This window comes from Elgaria multicarinata, chromosome 3 (assembly GCF_023053635.1).
Source record: "Elgaria multicarinata webbii isolate HBS135686 ecotype San Diego chromosome 3, rElgMul1.1.pri, whole genome shotgun sequence".
NCBI lineage: Eukaryota > Metazoa > Chordata > Lepidosauria > Squamata > Anguidae > Elgaria > Elgaria multicarinata.
The window spans coordinates 49,093,069-49,110,861 of record NC_086173.1 but is presented as its reverse complement, the minus strand read 5'-3'; the positions used below and the strand labels follow the sequence as shown (position 1 = coordinate 49,110,861).

The window sequence follows — 17,793 nt, the reverse complement described above, 5'->3', positions numbered from 1 at the left end:
TCCGTTCTACAGGTAAAGCCCTTAAAGGGACCACGACACCTTCGCTTCGTTTTCACGCCACCACTCCTCCCCGCGTCCCTCCTGCAATTTGGTGTGATGACGCTTCCGGAGCCCGAGCTGAGCAGCTGGTAAGAGGAGCAAAGCGGCGCCACGAACCTCCTTGTAGACGCTGAGTGCAGCAGGTAGATAGGAGGCGGGAGGGGGCCCAGAATTTCCGCGGCGTACTCCTGGCGGGGAAAGGGGGAGTGTGCGTGTGCCAGGTATGTGTGCCCTTGTTGTCAGGGCGACAAGGTGGGGTGCATCCCCATGGCAACCGGCCTGGGGAGTCTGGAAGGGTTCTTAGTACGAGGGCTTTCGGACATCATTCCTGGTTCAACCCATCTTCAGACCGGGGGAGGGGTTTGGGGGCAGCTACCCCAGGAAAAAACCAAACCAATATTAGTCTTTTAGAAATTGTTAGCTCACCTCAACTATAAACCCATTCGGTGCCTGGCATTATGGTTGGCTTAACGATAAATTTGAGACTACAATCCTATGTATGCTTGCTAGAGGGTAAGTCTTGCTTTTTGATCTCGGTGGAACTTAACTCCTGAGTAGATTTCACTGTGAATCAACCTACACGTGACAAAAACTCCCAGCACACAGCAAGATGTTCTGAGTGACTTGGGTTTGGATAAGGTTTTCTTTGTGTGTGTGCTTTAGTGTGCAATCTCATGCATGGTTAGACAGAAAAATAACATGACTGTCTGGGAAATGCTGACTGTTGTAGGACTTTTTTTTCTGTCTAAACTTAAATAGGATTGCATCCTTAGTTGCATTATCTTTTATTTCAGCTTGCATAAAGATTATTAATGGGTTTTTGAAAGAACAAATTACAGTGTTATGATATTATAACAATGCCCTCTTTTTTAAAAACAGCAAATCTTCAGCACATTGAGCCTGGGTTGTGTGCAGGTCACATCTGCTGAAGAGGGATGAAAATGTGGAGTGCTGACAATGCACATTAACAAGAAGCGGCTGCACCTTCATAGCAGAGCAGATGCTTTGCATGCATATATTTCTAGGTTCAATTTCCAGCCAAAGGGTCAGATAGCAGGTGACCGGAAAGACTTCTGCCTGGAACTTTGGAGAGCTACTGCCCATCAGAATAAATACTAAACCAGATAGAACAATGGTCTGACTCTGTGTAAAGCAGCTTTGTATGTTCATAAGAAGCAAAACTGCATTTGCAAAGAGCTGCCTCCTTGCTGATTTTTTTAACAAAAAAAATGAAATTTGCTTTTGTTAAAGCAAATTGACATGTACAGTGAGGGGTATTTTTTTTACCTCTCCAGTGGAACAGGTGCCAACTACTGTGTTTTACTATTACGATGACAACCCACCGGGCCAAAAATTGAAAACTGACAGACTCTATAGTGTTTGAATCCCATAAAGATGATACTGTATGGCTGGGAAATTCCTAGGACTTAACTAATCACACAGTTGAACAAATTCATGATTAGACCTGGAGGTTTCATCATCATCTGGAAACAATGTCCCAACTTTATAACATGGCAAAGGCCCTTGGGGCTGAAGAATGAGCTTTTCTTGCATTAGGCTTAGTAAGATCTGCTTCCTGCTCTCAGTTATCATTTGCGCCATTCTGCTCTTGCTAATCCCCAAATTCCAGACCAGTTGGAGACCTAAAAGTTATCCACAGCCACGACCACTACTTGTTTTTAATGGTTCCATAAAGAGTGATACCCCACTACAGCAGGTGGAATCCAGCTCAATTGATCATTTGGATGATGAGACTAACAATATAGTGTCTTTGGTGAAAGAGGAACTGGTAGAAAAATGGAGTCAGTATATCATAGACACTGGGAGATCCAGCCTGAAAACTAATAAAAAGATGAATGGGAGCCCAAGCAATCCATTGCATGATGTGATGAAAGACCATCTGGAACTTTCTGAACTCACTACTAAGGAAAAGCTGGAGTTGAAGGATCTCTTCATTGCTGTGAAAACAACAAGGAAGTACCATAAAACAAGGCTAAACTTGCTCTTGCAGACATGGATTTCTCAGGCCAAGGGGCAGGTAGGAACATCCCCAGAAAGCTGAAATTGATTTATTTTGTCAGTTGTATTCTTTTACCATGATAGCTTTGGACATCATGCAGGAGACCCATGTTCAAACGTTCACTCGCTGTTGTAAAGACTAAAATCCATTTTTTTCATATCTCCTTCCCCATATTCCCCTGGAAGGGGATGGGGAAAGCTGCACAGTGATATACGATTGTAATTTGCCCGCATAGCATGTGCAAATACAATGCACCTGTGCAATGCCTTTATGTGTATGCTTTGTTGCTTAGAGTTGTATTCTATGATATTTAGAAGCCGAAACAGAAAGGGAGAAAATCCTGTGAATTTGACAGCACTATGCAGAAGAGTATTGTATTCAAGCTTCACATAAGAGGCACTATGAACTCCAACAAAACTATATTAGGAATGAGAGATATTAAGAAAAACTAAGAGCAGGGGATGGGGTGTGGGGGAACAGATGCACAAATACAGTACGGTAGTCTTAACGATGTCATATCAGACATTTTCTGGCACCGCCCCTTCCCATAACTGGCAACTTCACATGTCTTGTCAGGAAAGGGGTCCTCATGTTCTAGAATCCTTCATGTTGCTTCATCTTGGAAACATTGGTGAACTCTGTGAAGAGTAGCAGTGGAGTCTACAGGGAGTGACTTTGGCAAAGGGAGTAGAAATGGATATGGTTGTTCAGGGTTTAGGTTTCTAAAAGAGCCTGGACTAGTAACTTTACTTTTCATGTTATTATCTTGTCAGTTTTTACCTCAGCTGACATAATACAACTTTTGCATTACTTGAATTTGGAACAGCACATTTTGGTTCTGGTTGTACTTCCCTTTCTAGTAGATCTGATGACTAAATAGGGAGTGCTAAGACCTGGGCTCCAAGCCTTCTTGAGAACTTTGTATACCTGGTCTATTCAGGGCCGGTGCCAGACTATTTTGCACCCTAGGCAACGTGGGCTACTTTCTCTCTCTCTCTCTCTCACACACACACAAAATGCCATCTTTGATTTTTAAGACCATATGTTTCCTGGGAAAAAATATTCACAAAACTTAAAAATGCTAAATTTATTTTAAAGTGCAAGAAATACGTCATGCCAATTATAGCAAACAAATTGGAAAAGAACGTCTATGGGTGTAAAATGCATTATTTACTAGGAATATCACCTCCAAATCATCCCTCCCAACTCACATGCGCGTGCACACACACACACACTCAGCATCACTCACTCCAAACAAACACACGCATGAACACATGCATTCACTCAAAGACCCCATGCAACCCATTCACCCATACATTCTCTCTCTCTCTCTCTTCCGGGTGGGTTCCGGAAGTCTGAATGTGGAGACGCCCCATCCCCACCCCAGCGTCCCTGTCTTCGCTTCGGCTGGGCGGGAGCAGGGCGCCATCTCGCCCGCCCAGGCCCAGCTTAATCCTCGGGCCAGGCGTGAGTGCTGCGCTGTGCCCAGCGCCCCTCTTAGCTTAGTGCTCTAGACGGCCACCTGAGTGGCCTCTATGGTAGCACCGGCCCTGAGTCTATTCTTCTGGATTTTTTCTCAGTAGATAGACCTGTTCTCCAGACAACGTTCTGAAATCTCAATTCTTTCCTTGCACAATAATGGCCTCAGCTTGCAATCCACTCCAGGCTCTGCTCTTCAGGCAACACATAAGAGACTTGGGTACCTTCACAGCAGGGTTCTTTACTGTAATACATGGGGGGGAAATACTAATTAATGAGGAGCGACATGACACACTACCTCAGCTCCAAGGCCTACACTAAGAGAAAAAGGAGAGGCCCTTCCCTGGCCTCCAGTAGGAAAGAGAAACTAACATTTGCAGGCTCTCTTAAAGCTGTATACACATATACATACATCACAACCACCTTTATCCATTAATAATTTGCACTGCTGCTACAATCAACTTCACAGTCTCTGCAAATGTATGTCTCTAAAACACACACACACACCAGGCGACTGGATAGCAACACTGGGCTACTTTGTGGGGCTGGTGTATCCTCCAGTCTCTCAGTCATATTCCCACCTCCTGCAATACTTTTTTTTTTTTTTTGGTGAGGCAGGAAAACCTCAAAATCTGAAGATTATAGCTTATCCAGGGGGTGGGACTGCCTCCCAAGCCACCCACATCCCTTCAATGAGGTGTGTAAGTGTGCAGTCCTACGAATTGCACCCTCGACAACCATAAGCCCCCGAAACTTAGAGTCTTATGATCATTCTATGCAAGGGTGGGAAGAGCTGCGGAGGGGATCTTCACATCCCCATCCTCCCTGCACTTTTCACTAGATGGCTTTTTTGGCCATGTAGCTGGGGCACTTTGGAGATGGGTGGGGGGAGAAAGGAGCCCAGAGAAGCCTCAGGATAGCTCGTTTCCTGTCCTCTCCAGTCTCTTGTTCTCCCTGCTGACTGAAATGCCTCCTGAATGTCTCCTAAATTGCTTTTCCAACCTTGGAGAGCACCCAACACATTTGCTCCCATGCCGGCTGCAGGGGGGATGGGATGGGGAGGAGGGTTGAGTCACCGACTCCCCTTTCTGAGTTTGGAGCAACTCTGAACAATCCTATGGTCCCTGGAGTGCTATCTAGGAGCCATAGGATTACTTCCTAAGTGGTTTTTGCACAGAGTCCTTGTCTCCTCCCTGCATTATGACCCTATGAAGAGCTTGGACTAGATGCTGTCTAGAATGGGATTGGGGTTAGGTAAGTTCCCAACAAAGAACATATGAAGGGGGCTTTGGGGCTGTGCAGATTAGTCCCACTCCTCACTGCTGATGCACCTGGTGGCCATACCTCCTGCACATTCAGTATGCACAAGAAGGGCTTTGCACGCCTCTGCGTGGCTACTGATGTATGCACGTAGAGCTCCTCCACATGAGGGAGGATTATGAATGGGCAAAGATTTCCCCTGATGTGTGGAGGACCTCTATACCTGTACATTGATGTACAAGAAATTCACAGGGAACATGAAATCATTGACCTTTGGGTGAGATTTTTGCTGGGTTAGGAAGAGGACAGATGGCTGTTCTTTGTACAAGATTAGCATATTCGGCACTCTCTATGCCAAATAATGTAGCGGCCCAATACTGTTTCTGCCAACAAATAGGAAAAAGACACTGGCCCTCCTTTTGCTTGAGGCAACTGGAAACCCATAGAATGCTCTCCTTTTCAGTGTAGTGCTTAAAACCAACATTAGTTTTACTCTGAACTTTCAGGAAGTGGAATAGTTCTTTGTTTTTGCATGTTTCCAACAGGCGTTTATATTCACAGACTGGGAAGATCAAGAGCTACATCTCGGAGCAGGTGAGCTTCTTCCCATATTTTTCAAAATTATAGGTTTATATTCATAGTGAGACATGTTACAGTTGCTGTCTTCTTAGAGGAGGGGTTGTAGTTCAGTGGTAGAGCATATGCTTTGCATGCAGAAGGTCCCAGGTTCAATCTCTGGCGTCGCCAGTGAAAGAAATGGTGGAGAGAGAGATGATCATATAGCAGGTGATATGAAATACCTCTGCTTCAGTCTCTGGAGAGCTGTTGCCAGTCAGTGTCAGCACTATTTGACTAGATCAGGAATGACAAACCCTATTCAGCCTGAGGGTCGAATTTTATTTTGGATAAACTCTCAGAAGCTGCATTCTACTGGGTAGGGCCATAGTCAAAAGTAGGTGGGGCTGAAAACACCCACCCCTCCCAAACTCCATTGTTATGCATTTATAGTATGTTTATTCTGAGGTAAGCCTGAGCAGCATGTCTACTTACAATTGAACAAGAGAAGCCTCTGCATTTCTACTCAGAAATAGCTAGGATTGAATCACTCAGCAGCACTTTCAAAGAGCATCCCAAATAGCAACTCTATGCATGTCTACTCAGAAGTAAGGATGAGCATCCTATCTACTCACAAGTAAGAAGGGCCAGCCTTTGCTTGTCTACTTGGAAGTAATTAGGACAAGGCTTTTCAGGAAGCAGAACTGAATTACTTAGCTTCTTTCCCTGGCCCCACTCTCACTACGCTGCAGGGAAGTCTTATCTCTGGTCAGCTGTTAATAATAATAATAATAATAATAATAATAATAATAATTTTTTTTATTTATTACCTGCCTCTCCCTTTGGATCGAGGCGGGGAACAACATTAGAACAAGAATCAATACATCTTAAAAATTCTTGATTTTACATTGATCTGGATAGGTCTGCCGGAAAAGGTTAGTCTTTAAGGCTGCCTTAAAATCACACAAAGAGTTAATTTTACGAATCTCCTCCGGCAGGCCATTCCACAATCTGGGGGCGACAGAAGAAAAGGTCCTCTGGGAAACTGATGTCAGCCTAGTTTTAGCTGACTGAAGTAAGTTCACCCCAGAGGACCTGAGTGTGTGGGGCAGACTATATGAACTATATGGACTATTTAGCTGTTGAACGGAGATAAGAACTTTTCCCTGTGTGGCAGAGGGGATGGGGTCAGGGCCAGGAGAAGAAGCTGCTGAACCAGATGGAGTACCCATGCAGGTTTTATGAGGCCTGTGGGGTGAAGGCTCCCCATCTCTAGGCTAGATGAACAAATACAACCTTCATTAAGACAATGTCCTTTGTTCCTATATTTTATACTAAGTTGGACCAACTAGCCTTTTTTCCTTATATTTTCTGTCTTGACTGGCGAGTCAACGTCTTAAGTAGCAGATGCCAAAGACTGAAAATACGTTCGGTTCCCATCAGTTCCTGTGGGCAATAATGAAGTGTGTGTTTGTTAGTTCTCCTAGAAATCATGCAGCTTCCCCAGTTGTAATTATTTGTGTTTTACAGGGGTCCATGTAATCAATACCAACTGCTCAGCTGTTCACACCCGCCAAGCTCTCTGCTGCAAGATGTCGGTGGAATATGATAAATTCCTAGAGTCTGGGCGAAAGTGAGTGAGGGGGATTATTTCCATTGGTGATCATCTTGAAATTCTCCTTTCTGGGTTCAGTGAGTTGGTGCAAGCTACTTTGATCACAGTTCATGAGCATTAAAGAAAAGAAAGCAAATTTGAATGAAAGAATGGGTAGCCAATCAATTTTGGATTGTGGTCTAATTTTATGCTGTGGAGAAGAGCTTCTTCATTTGTCTCTTTTCAGTCTGACGGTCCCATTGGTCCTTTTAGCATCATTAATTCTGAGAAGTGGAGCTCTTCCCCAAAGAAAATTTGATAGAAAATACTCTCAATGCTTTGTGACCTTCTCTATGCCTTTCTCTTGTCTGCTTTTTCTGCAGCTGGTTTTGTCATGTGGATGATGACAACTACGTGAACCTGCAGAATCTCCTGCGTCTCCTTTCGGCTTTTTCACACAGTCAAGATGTATATTTGGGGAGACCAAGTCTCGACCATCCCATTGAAGCAGCAGACCACGTCCGGAATGATGGATCAGTAAGCATGCTCTCTAATTGGGGTCCTTGTTTTCTCAAACTGAACAAATCAGACTCTTGCACTGTCTTGACTTACTTCCATCTGGAGTTCCTTCTACTCCTTTACTGTTTGTTATTTCCCACTCCATACCAGCGTGGAATTAGGAAACACTTCCCTAACACATATATGTGTTTTTATACTGTTTGTTTTATATTTTGAATGGTTTTTATGGTTTTAATTTTTGTAAACCGCCCAGAGAGCTTCAGCTATTGGGTGGTATAAAAATGCAATAAATAAATAATTATGTAGGTAAATGTGTTAAGAATGTTTGGAATATGAGCATTAAGCATTCTAAGATGTCCTGCTACTGGGATAGGTTCTGATCAGCTGACTCAAAAGGTAACGCTCAGGTTTCCTAACAACTCTTTGTTTATCTTGCTAGACCACTGCAAAGTTCTGGTTTGCCACAGGCGGTGCAGGATTCTGTATCAGCAGAGGCCTTGCCCTCAAGATGAGCCCCTGGGCTAGGTATGTGCATTCTGGAAAATTTGCTTTCATCTCCATAATCTTATTAGAGTCAAAGAGGTGTTTTTCAATTGAATTTTTCAAAGTAACAATGAACAGTAAGAAATTTAAGTACACGAAATGTTAGTCAATTTCGTTATGGTAGAGGCGAAATTATCTCATAAACTTACCACTCATCATCCTAATAGATCACGCCATAGAATTCTGCATATCTTAGGAGGCTGTTGTGTATTCTTCTCAGTATTAGTGAATTCAATAAATGGATACCACATTCCATAAACAGTGTCATTTTCTACTTGGCCTCTTTGTATCTGAAGATATTTAGTGAATTCGTCCATTAGTGCAAGGTCCCAAAGTTTTCGTTTCCTTATGATAAGAGAAAGTTCATTTGTTGTTTTCCAGTTAGCACTTATGACAATCCTGGCTGCTGTCCAGAAAAAATGTCAGCAGCTCTTTCTGTCTTATATGTGTATTAGAGACCAGATAAAGAGGAAAACAACTGCTATCCAGGACTTGATCCTGGATGAGCATGCTGACCTGGCCTGTATCACAGAGACCTGGTTGGATGAAGCTGGGGGAGTTAATCTCTCTCAGCTTTGCCCGCCAGGGTTCTCTGTCGAGCAGCAAGCAAGGCCTGGAGGGCGGGGAGGTGGAGTGGCAGTGGTCTATCGGGATTCCATCCCCCTGACCAGGTGCCCTGTCCCACAGTCTGCAGGGTTCGAATGTGTGTATCTGAAGGTGGGTGCACGGGATAGAATAGGGATTCTGTTGGTGTACCGTCCACCCCGCTGTTCAACAGTCTCCCTTCCTGAGCTAGCCAGGATAGTCTCGGATTTGGTGTTGGAGTCCCCACGGCGTGTTGTTCTGGGGGATTTCAATATCCATGCTGAGGCTGCCCTGTCGGGAGCGGCTCAGGGCTTCATGTCCGCCATGACAACTATGGGTCTGTCCCAAGTAGTATCTGGCCCCACCCATGTTGCTGGGCACACTTTGGACCTTGTTTTCTGTGCTGGATGGGGTGACAGGGATCTGAGAGTGGAGGAACTTTATATAGTTCCGTTGTCATGGACAGATCACTACCTGGTGGGGTTTAGACTTGCTGGCACTCAGAACCTCTGCAGGGGTGGAGGACCGATTAAGATGGTCCGCCCCAGGAGGCTGATGGATCTGAATGGTTTCCTGATGGCTCTTGGGGATTTTCCTGTTGCCTCGGCAGGTGATTCTGTTGATGCCCTGGTTGATCTGTGGAATGCAGAGATGGCCAGGGCAGTGGACACGATTGCTCCTGAGCGTCCTCTCTCACGTTGTGGAGCCACACCAGCCCCCTGGTTTTCCAGTGAGTTGACAGCAATGAAACGAGTGAGACGGAGGCTAGAGCGACGTTGGCGGAAAACTCGGAGTGAATCTGATCGAACACAGGCTAGAGCCTATTTGAAGGCCTACTCTGTGGCAATTCGGGCAGCGAAAAAACTTTTTTTCTCTGCCACTATTGCGTCTGCAAAGAGCCTTCCAGCAGAGCTGTTTCGGGTGGTCAGGGGCCTTCTACACTCTGGCCCCCAAAAAGTGATTTCAGACCTTTCAACAGCCTGTTGTGACCAATTTGCCCAGCACTTTGCAGACAAAATCGCTCGGATCCGCTCTGACTTGGATGCTATTGTTGATGCAGATCCAGTGGATGTAACTTTAGCACCTGCTTGTCCAGTATTATTGGATACCTTTCAATTTGCACAGTCTGATGATGTGTACAGGGTCCTTGGATTGGTGAGAGCCACCACATGTATACTAGATCCTTTCCCTTCCTGGCTTATAAAAGCTGCCAGAGGGGGACTGGCTGAGTGGGTAAGTGGAGTGGTCAGTGCCTCCCTTCGCCAAGGAAGGGTCCCAGCCTGTTTGAAGGAGGCAGTGGTAAGACCCACACTGAAAAAGCCCTCCTTGGCCCCCACTGTATTGGATAACTACCGGCCAGTCTCCAACATCCCATTTTTGGGCAAGGTATTGGAGCGTGTGGTGGCCTCCCAACTCCAGGGATTCCTGGATGAGACGGATTATCTAGATCCATTTCAATCTGGCTTCAGGCCTGGTTATGGGACAGAAACAGCTTTGGTCGCCTTGGTGGATGATCTTCGCCGGGAACTGGACAGGGAGAGTGTGTCCCTGCTGGTTCTGCTGGACCTCTCAGTGGCGTTCGATACCATCGACCATGGTATCCTTCTGGGCCGCCTTGCTGGGATGGATCTTGGAGGCACTGTTTTACAGTGGCTCCATTCCTTCCTGGATGGACGGACCCAGAAGGTGGTACTGGGGGACTCCTGTTCGACTCCTTGGCCATTGGCCTGTGGAGTCCCTCAGGGCTCTGTTTTGTCCCCCATGCTATTTAACATATACATGAAACTGTTGGGAGAGGTTATCCGGAGTTGTGGGGTGTGGTGCCACCAGTACGCTGATGACACCCAACTCTACTACTCCTTTCCACCCAATTCCAAGGAAGCAGTTTCTGTGCTAAACCGGTGTTTGTTGGCAGTAATGGATTGGATGAGGGCGAACAAATTGAAGCTTAATCCAGATAAGACAGAGGTGCTCCTGGTCAGTCGAAAGGCAGATCAGGGAATAGGGATTCAGCTTGTGCTGGATGGGGTTACACTCCCCCTGAAGACACAGGTCCGCAGCTTGGGTGTACTTCTGGATTCAGCCCTGAGCCTGGATGCCCAGGTTTCGGCGGTGGCCAGGAGTTCATTTGCACAGTTAAAGCTAGTGCGCCAGCTGCACCCGTTCCTAGAGATGTCGGACTTGGCCACGGTGACACATGCCTTAGTTACATCCCGATTGGATTACTGTAACACGCTCTATGTGGGGCTGCCTTTGAAGAGTGTTCGGAAACTCCAGCTGGTTCAAAGAGCTGCAGCCAGATTGTTGACCGGGGCTGGTTACAGAAAGTACACAACTCCCCTGTTAAAACAGCTCCACTGGCTTCCAGTCTGTTTCCGGGCACAATTCAAAGTGCTGGTTATGACCTATAAAGCTCTATATGGTTCGGGTCCAGGTTATTTGAAAGAACATATTCTCCCTTATGAGCCTGCCCATGCTTTGAGATCTTCTGGAGAAGCCCTTCTTTCAGTCCCACCTTCTTCACAGGCACGCTTGGTGGGAACATGGGAGAGGGCCTTCTCAGTGGCTGCTCTGGTGCTCTGGAACTCTCTTCCCGGGGAAGCTAGGCTGGCTCCCTCCTTGATGGGCTTTTGGAAACAGGCTAAAACTTTTTTGTTCAAGCAGGCCTTTGGAGAATAATCCAGCCCTCCATCTATGTTAATGTTTTATAACTTTGTTGTGTATTTTTTTAATTGTTTATGGTTTTGTTTCCCTCCCCCCCCCCCAATGTATATTTTAAACTTTGTAAGGCCGCCTTGAGGCCCAGCATTGGGCAAAAGGCGGGATACAAATAAATATAATAATAATAATAATAATAATAATAATAATAATAATAGTAGTTGCAGTTTTGCAGATAGTGTTATATTTTAGTTCCAGGTGAAGATGAAGACCTGGACCCAAAACCTTTACTGTAAGAGGGTATTGTTCTCTGATTCCTGTCTTTGTACAGCCTTGGGAGCTTCATCAGCACTGCAGAGAGGATTCGCCTCCCTGATGACTGCACCATTGGCTACATCATTGAGGGGCTTTTGGAAGTGAAACTGCTGCACAGCCCCTTGTTCCACTCTCATCTGGAAAACCTGCAGCGGCTGCGTGGCGAAGCCGTGCTCAAACAGGTAAGGGCAAATCTTGCCTAATCCAAGCAGATGCCTCATTTCCTTGTCTTTCCCTACAAATAGATGCATTTATGTGACTTTGTAGCTAAACCTATTCTAAAGGCTCAGTGTGTGTAACAGTACTGGAGGTATGAAAAGACTAGATTTATCTTGTGAGGGAAGACCAAGCGGAAGAAACAATGAAAAAGTGAAATCTATACAAGTATTTAAGTAAAATGCATAGATACCAATGTGTGCTTAAGTTACTGTTTTGGGGCAGGGGCAGGTCTTGAAGATAGTGCATCAGATAAGAGTCAGGAAAGAAGCTGAGCTTCAGAGTGAGTTTTGAAGAGGTCTTTAAAAGTGGTAATGGTTAAAACACACCTACTATGTGTGAAGAACAGGGAAATTGAGTGAACGAATAAGCAGGATGTAGGGATATTTACTGTGAGAACATAAGCATGTGCAGCACATTTCATTAGGGTGTGCACCCGGGTGGGTTTTTTTTAAAAGATGAACATTTATTGAATAATCATAAAAGACATTTTTATTTATTTAACAAGCACTACAGACACTGAGGCCTACTCTGCGTTTGGCTTGCCTGACCGTGGGAGGGCTGTTGTAGGTGGAGCTTTGTGGTGATACTGGCTAGAAGAGGGGCTTATGAGGTGATACTAGCTTTGGGGGGCCCTCCTCCTGGCCTCTTTGAAGTGTGGCTCCTGGCAGAGTAATTCATTTTCACTCCTGCTGCTGGGAGCAATGGCGCACTGTTGGGGGACAGCGACAGCGAAGCAGCCGTAGGGCAGCTGGAGGATCATTTCTGTTGCATCTGGATTGTCCTGTGGTTCCCTACTTAATGGCCCCCTCAATTCAGCACTTATTGCTTGAGACATTAGGGTGTGCCTGGGCACACTCAGCACACCCCTTGCGCATGCCTATGTTTGAGAAAGAATTACTGAAATTTTGTGGTGGGTGTATTTATGGCGGATGCATAAGGAAGGATGTGGAAATGGAAATGGTCAAATAGCCGTGACAAAATGGAGAAAAGGAAAAGAGGATGCCAAAAAGGTCAGTAAAAGAGATGTAGGTGAAATAAGAATCGTGATGCCAGACAGCAAAGTCAAAACTGAGGAGAGTTGTGGAAGATGCAAAATTCTATCAATAAGTAGTTGGAGATGGTGATGGAAGGACCACAGGAGAAAATAAAAAGGCAATTAGCTATTTTCCTCCAATATGAGTGTGATAACTATTAGAATAGCATCCTTATATGGCAAATAAGCACATGACCACTTGGTGTTTCTTTGCTCTTCTTTCTGGACATCTGCCATCCTTGAGTTCCAAGAAAGTAGCAAACGTTAGCTTACTAGAGCTTAGGAATGGATGTGGATGTCTGTCATATAAAGGGAATGAGTTCATCTTGTGTCATCTTTTTGAAAAGAAAGCACAAACTCTCTGACTAGGCTGAACAGTAGGGACATTCTTTATTGCTCATCCTGTACTTTTTATAGTAAAAGAGGATGGATTTAATGCATTTTCATTCATGGCCAGCAGGTTGCACCCTAAGGCTGTCCTACATATATTCCTCTGAATAAAATATCCTAAGAGTAGCAGCAATGCAACTGACATTCCTGTATTGTGTTGCACATTCAAGCCTTAGGTTTAATCCTTCATGGATAACTTTGATTAATCAATGTTGTAATCTCTCTAAAACTGAGGCTAATTTGCATTTTGCCCTCACATGAAGGGTTGCCTAAGAGTTTCCCTGTGGAAATGTTCCATGTGATTTGAATGTTTAAAAACTTCTTGCCCTACGGTGTTTGCCCAAACATGAACAATATCTCTATCCCTATGCCCGCACCAGCAGTCTCCAAGAATGTGTTGCATTGATATGGAGATGCTATGTGCATTTCCACTGTTAAGAGCAGTACAACAATAGAACCAATGACCTAGGCAGGTTGTGGGCTCTCCCACACTAGAGGCATTCAAGAGGCAGCTGGACAACCATCTGCCCGGGATGCTTTAAGGTGGATTCCTGAATTCAGCAAGGGGTTGGACTCGATGGCCTTATAGGACCCTTCCAACTCTTCTATTCTATGGTTTTATGATTCTATGATTGGGTTGGTGCATGCAGGTAAGAAGATTTTAAAAACAAGAACAAAACACACACCCCATTATTAATACCACATGGAAAAGTGCCATAATTTTTGTGAACCGCCCAGAGAGCTTCGGCTATTGGGCGGTATAAAAATGTAATAAATAAATAAATAAATAAAATTTCTCAATCACCATGTGGAAGATATAACATGTAAATTGGCCTTCAGTAAGGTTAGACTAGACTTGGATGAGTTCAGTTTTGAATTTCAAGGCCAATTTCACTTGTTGTGTTTAAGGAAAAAATATAAGTGGTAGCTCTTCAAGGCTGGGCTTCTAACGGGGCTTGAAAACCTTAAATTCAGCTCTTGAAATATAATTTCAAAAATATAGAGGTGTGGGTGGTTTGATGAATTTACATTATACAGTATTTGACTTGAGGCAAGTTCTCTGGTCAGTTGAGACTTGGGGCAGAAACATTAATGACATACTTTGTCCTGGTGTTCTTAACTTTGTTACAGGTGTGGGAAAATGTGCTCGCTTGGGCACTTTTTATTTGGGTTTAAACTGTGTATTCACCCCCCTGAATGATGAGCAAGAATGCCTCATCAGCAACCTATTTATGTCAGCTATTTATTTTCACATGACTCTTAATACATATTTTGATAATACCCTGAGGCCTCTATTTCTCCTCTTCCCCTCCCCACCCCTTTTAAAATTCTTCATGTCTCAGTTCCTCTATTGCTTACCATGCTGTGGCAAGTACAGTTTCTGAATCTGTGCGTGTGTCTCCATTCCAGGTTACCTTGAGTTATGGTGGTCCCGAGAATAAACGTAATGTTGTGAACATAGGTGGAGTGTTCAGTGTGCAACAAGATCCAACCCGGTGCGTACATCACTGCTTTCCAAACAAAATCCTTTGCCTTTCTTGCTTGTCCAAGAAATCCAAATTCAAGAGCAGGAAATAGCATTTCTTATGGCATAAACTAGCAGTGTATCTGCATTACGAAGTTTGTATATTTGAAGTCCAAAGTGCTTTGAATCTTGTGACAATTTTTTTTATCTATCTCTCTTTTTGCAGATTCAAATCTGTCCACTGCCTCCTCTACCCTGACACTGTATGGTGCCCCACTATAATGGTGAAATGACTTCTACCCTAATTTTCACATGTATCTCCTGTTATTGTTTTTTGAATGAACACCTAAGGCCAGCTTTTGGAGGAGAAGAGCAAAGTCAAAGCAAGTTCCTAACCACATCAGTCACTATTGGAAATTATCTTTGTGAAGATCTCTAGCCTTGAAACGTATTTGCAACCCTCTTTTCATCCCTTTTCCAATCTCATATATGTCCTATTAAGATAACAGCCTAATCTCTACTGCAACCTTCCTGAAACTGGTGCCTTCCAGATGTGTTGAACTGCAACTCCCATCATCCTTTGCCAGCATACTGTTTGGGGATGATGGGAGTTATTCCAACAGGTCTGGAGGGCACCAGTTTGGGAAAGACTGCCCTACTGATACTGCGTTTGTGAAACCTCAGGAATGCTACAGTCTGGCACTGTAGCAATATTATAGAGAGCCAATTTTTCTTTCTATCAGTATATTTGGAGCAAAGTAAAAAGGGGGGTTTATACGCACGTGGGAAGATGAGTTCTGATTTGGAAAAGCAGTGTAATGAAGAAACTGGCCTCTTTGTTCTGGCTCAGCATCTGTATCCTTCTGGGCCCACACTGGAAATGCTAGAGATTGCTGCCTCGCTAGTGCATATAAGACCAGTCTTCAAAAGACCCAGTCTCAGAATTATGCTGCCCCTGTGTTCTCGGTATAACAGACCCTCTTGACTTTATGGCCTCTTAGGCCTTAGCTAGACCTAAGGTTTATCCCAGGATTGTCCCGGTGTCATCCCTGTTCATGTAAATGACACACAGGGGATCCCAGGAGCAGGCAGGGACGACCCCGGGATGATCCTGGGATAAACCTTAGGTCTAGCTAAGTCCTTAAAAGCTGACTGATACATGTACTGATTATCACTTTTGCCTTGGATATTCTGTGCCCTAACCACTAAGTATTTCAGGATAGTTGAAACCCAGCACATATGTTGGCTGGACCACCATATGATCCTTGCTTTTTATATTGCAGCTGGTCTCCATATGTTAATGCATTCCACAATCAATAGGAGGGCTTTATAAGGAAAGAATATTTGTTAACTTGTTCAGGGGCTGGGGAAGTGTGTTCCCATTTAAGAGCCTGATTCTTCCATGATTGACTGGATCAGCTCTGTGAAGGCCACTTCTGAGCCCCAGAGCTGAGAATGTTTAATATCTCCTGCAATTTGTCTTGAGCCAGCATACATGATAGATCGCACACTGCCACCATACAGACGTAGCATAATCCTCCTTGTAAATATTGTAGCAGCATTCACCAAAAAGACAGAAGGTTGCATTTGGAATGAGGTGAAGGACTACTGTGTTGCACACAGTCCTGAGATGAAATAAATAGTAGATATGTTGACAAACAGTTAGCTTAGCAGGCCTTTCACCCCCACGGAAGCAACATAGGTGATAGTCTGATCCCTAAAATGAAGATACTTTGTGTGTGAAATCTTATGGAAGAAGTGCTGAAAATCATTTTTTGGAAAAGCCTAAGTAAGCAATTCGTGGTTGCGATGAAGACAGTGTAAGCTCTTTGCAATATTTATTTCGACCATACTTTTTGAACAAGTATTACACCCATCCCTTCTTCACAAAAGAGAAGGAATTAAAGGATGGTTTTAGAATAATTTCCTTAAATGTTTGTTTTTATAGCTTTTGTGCCCAGTAAACACAATGTACCTCTGGGGAACGTGACTACCAGATATGCCTGCATGCTGCAAGCTGCAGAAAAATAGTTATGATTAGGGATACTTGCCTACTGATGTTTGACAATGGTAGTATGACTCTTTTTGGACCCTATGATGGCAGCTGCTTGTACTACTATATCGATGTCAGGCATTCCTGCCACAGTTGATGCATCTCTTATTTTGACAGAATTGTCCCCTAGAGGGATGACTTTGGAACAGAGTATTTGCTATGAACCTTTTCTGAGGTATGAGAGTGCCATTTGACATCAACTTTTGAATCTGAGAATTTCCTCTTATTAAAACTCTGATAATTGCAGGTGTATATGTGTCTGTTATAACTTCCAAAGAGTTGGACTGGACAGGATATAATTTTTGGTGGCGTTGGGAGTGGCTTCCCCCCCCCCCTGCAGTGATCTCTGGCTTTCCCTTTTGAAGTCTGCCCCTTCCACTGCTTGGTAGTATGTACCTCTTTCTTACAACTGCCCCCAATTTGTTTTTCCTCATCATCACGCCTGCTAGTACCAATAAATAAATAAATTTGCAATTCAGTCAAAATTCAAATTTGGTTACAGAAAAAATCATGCCATGAATTTCATGCACATTTTTGCATGATTAATTTGAATGCAGAGTTTTGTTTCCTTGGCACATCATTTTGCATTCTGCGCTGTAGAACACACACCCCACCCTGCTTTTTGTCAATGTAGACCACTGACCTAAAGTGAACAGCTTGGACTGTTTTAATTCTTCATGTTTAGAGTGTTGCAGCCTCTGCTGTCATAACTGGATGCAGAAACATTCCCAGTGAAATTACCATCACTTTCCAGAAATAAATATCTGTAGAAATGTGTCATTTTCTTATCATGTGTGAAGAGCTTGAAACAGCCATCTGCATCTACACACATCTTTGGAGTAGCATTTTGTTAACCCAGAATCTTCAGGATGTTATTTCTAATAGCTTTTAATGAACATAACAGCCATTAAAGAAGGGATGGAGAATGTGTGGCCTTCCTGATGTTGTTGGGATGGAATTCTGATCATTCTTCATCATCATACTGTCTAGAGATGATGGGAATTGCAATCCACCAGCATCTAGAGGGTGAGTCATTGCCCATACCTGCCTTAAAGGTTTAGTAGAA

General features: G+C 44.1%; 1 protein-coding gene across 1 annotated transcript; it reads left to right on the top strand.

Moving 5' to 3' along the window:
* Nucleotides 1-15: 15 nt before the first annotated feature.
* On the top strand, nucleotides 16-16,977 carry RFNG (RFNG O-fucosylpeptide 3-beta-N-acetylglucosaminyltransferase). The gene is made up of 9 exons (XM_063120189.1): nucleotides 16-128; nucleotides 919-2,077; nucleotides 5,344-5,392; nucleotides 6,884-6,986; nucleotides 7,331-7,484; nucleotides 7,906-7,991; nucleotides 11,584-11,749; nucleotides 14,620-14,705; nucleotides 14,901-16,977. Exons 2-9 carry the CDS (start codon nucleotides 1,577-1,579, stop codon nucleotides 14,965-14,967), a joined length of 1,212 nt encoding a protein of 403 aa, XP_062976259.1. The 5' UTR covers nucleotides 16-128; nucleotides 919-1,576; the 3' UTR covers nucleotides 14,968-16,977.
* The last annotated feature ends 816 nt before the right edge of the window (nucleotides 16,978-17,793 follow it).

Excerpts from the sequence above, each read along its gene's own strand:
- RFNG (XM_063120189.1), top strand. The coding sequence starts at position 1,577 with ATGAGCTTTTCTTGCATTAGGCTTAGTAAGATCTGCTTCCTGCTCTCA. Across the intron at positions 6,987-7,330 it reads TTCCTAGAGTCTGGGCGAAA|CTGGTTTTGTCATGTGGATG; the intron begins GTGAGTGAGGGG and ends CTTTTTCTGCAG. Across the intron at positions 7,992-11,583 it reads AAGATGAGCCCCTGGGCTAG|CCTTGGGAGCTTCATCAGCA; the intron begins GTATGTGCATTC and ends GTCTTTGTACAG.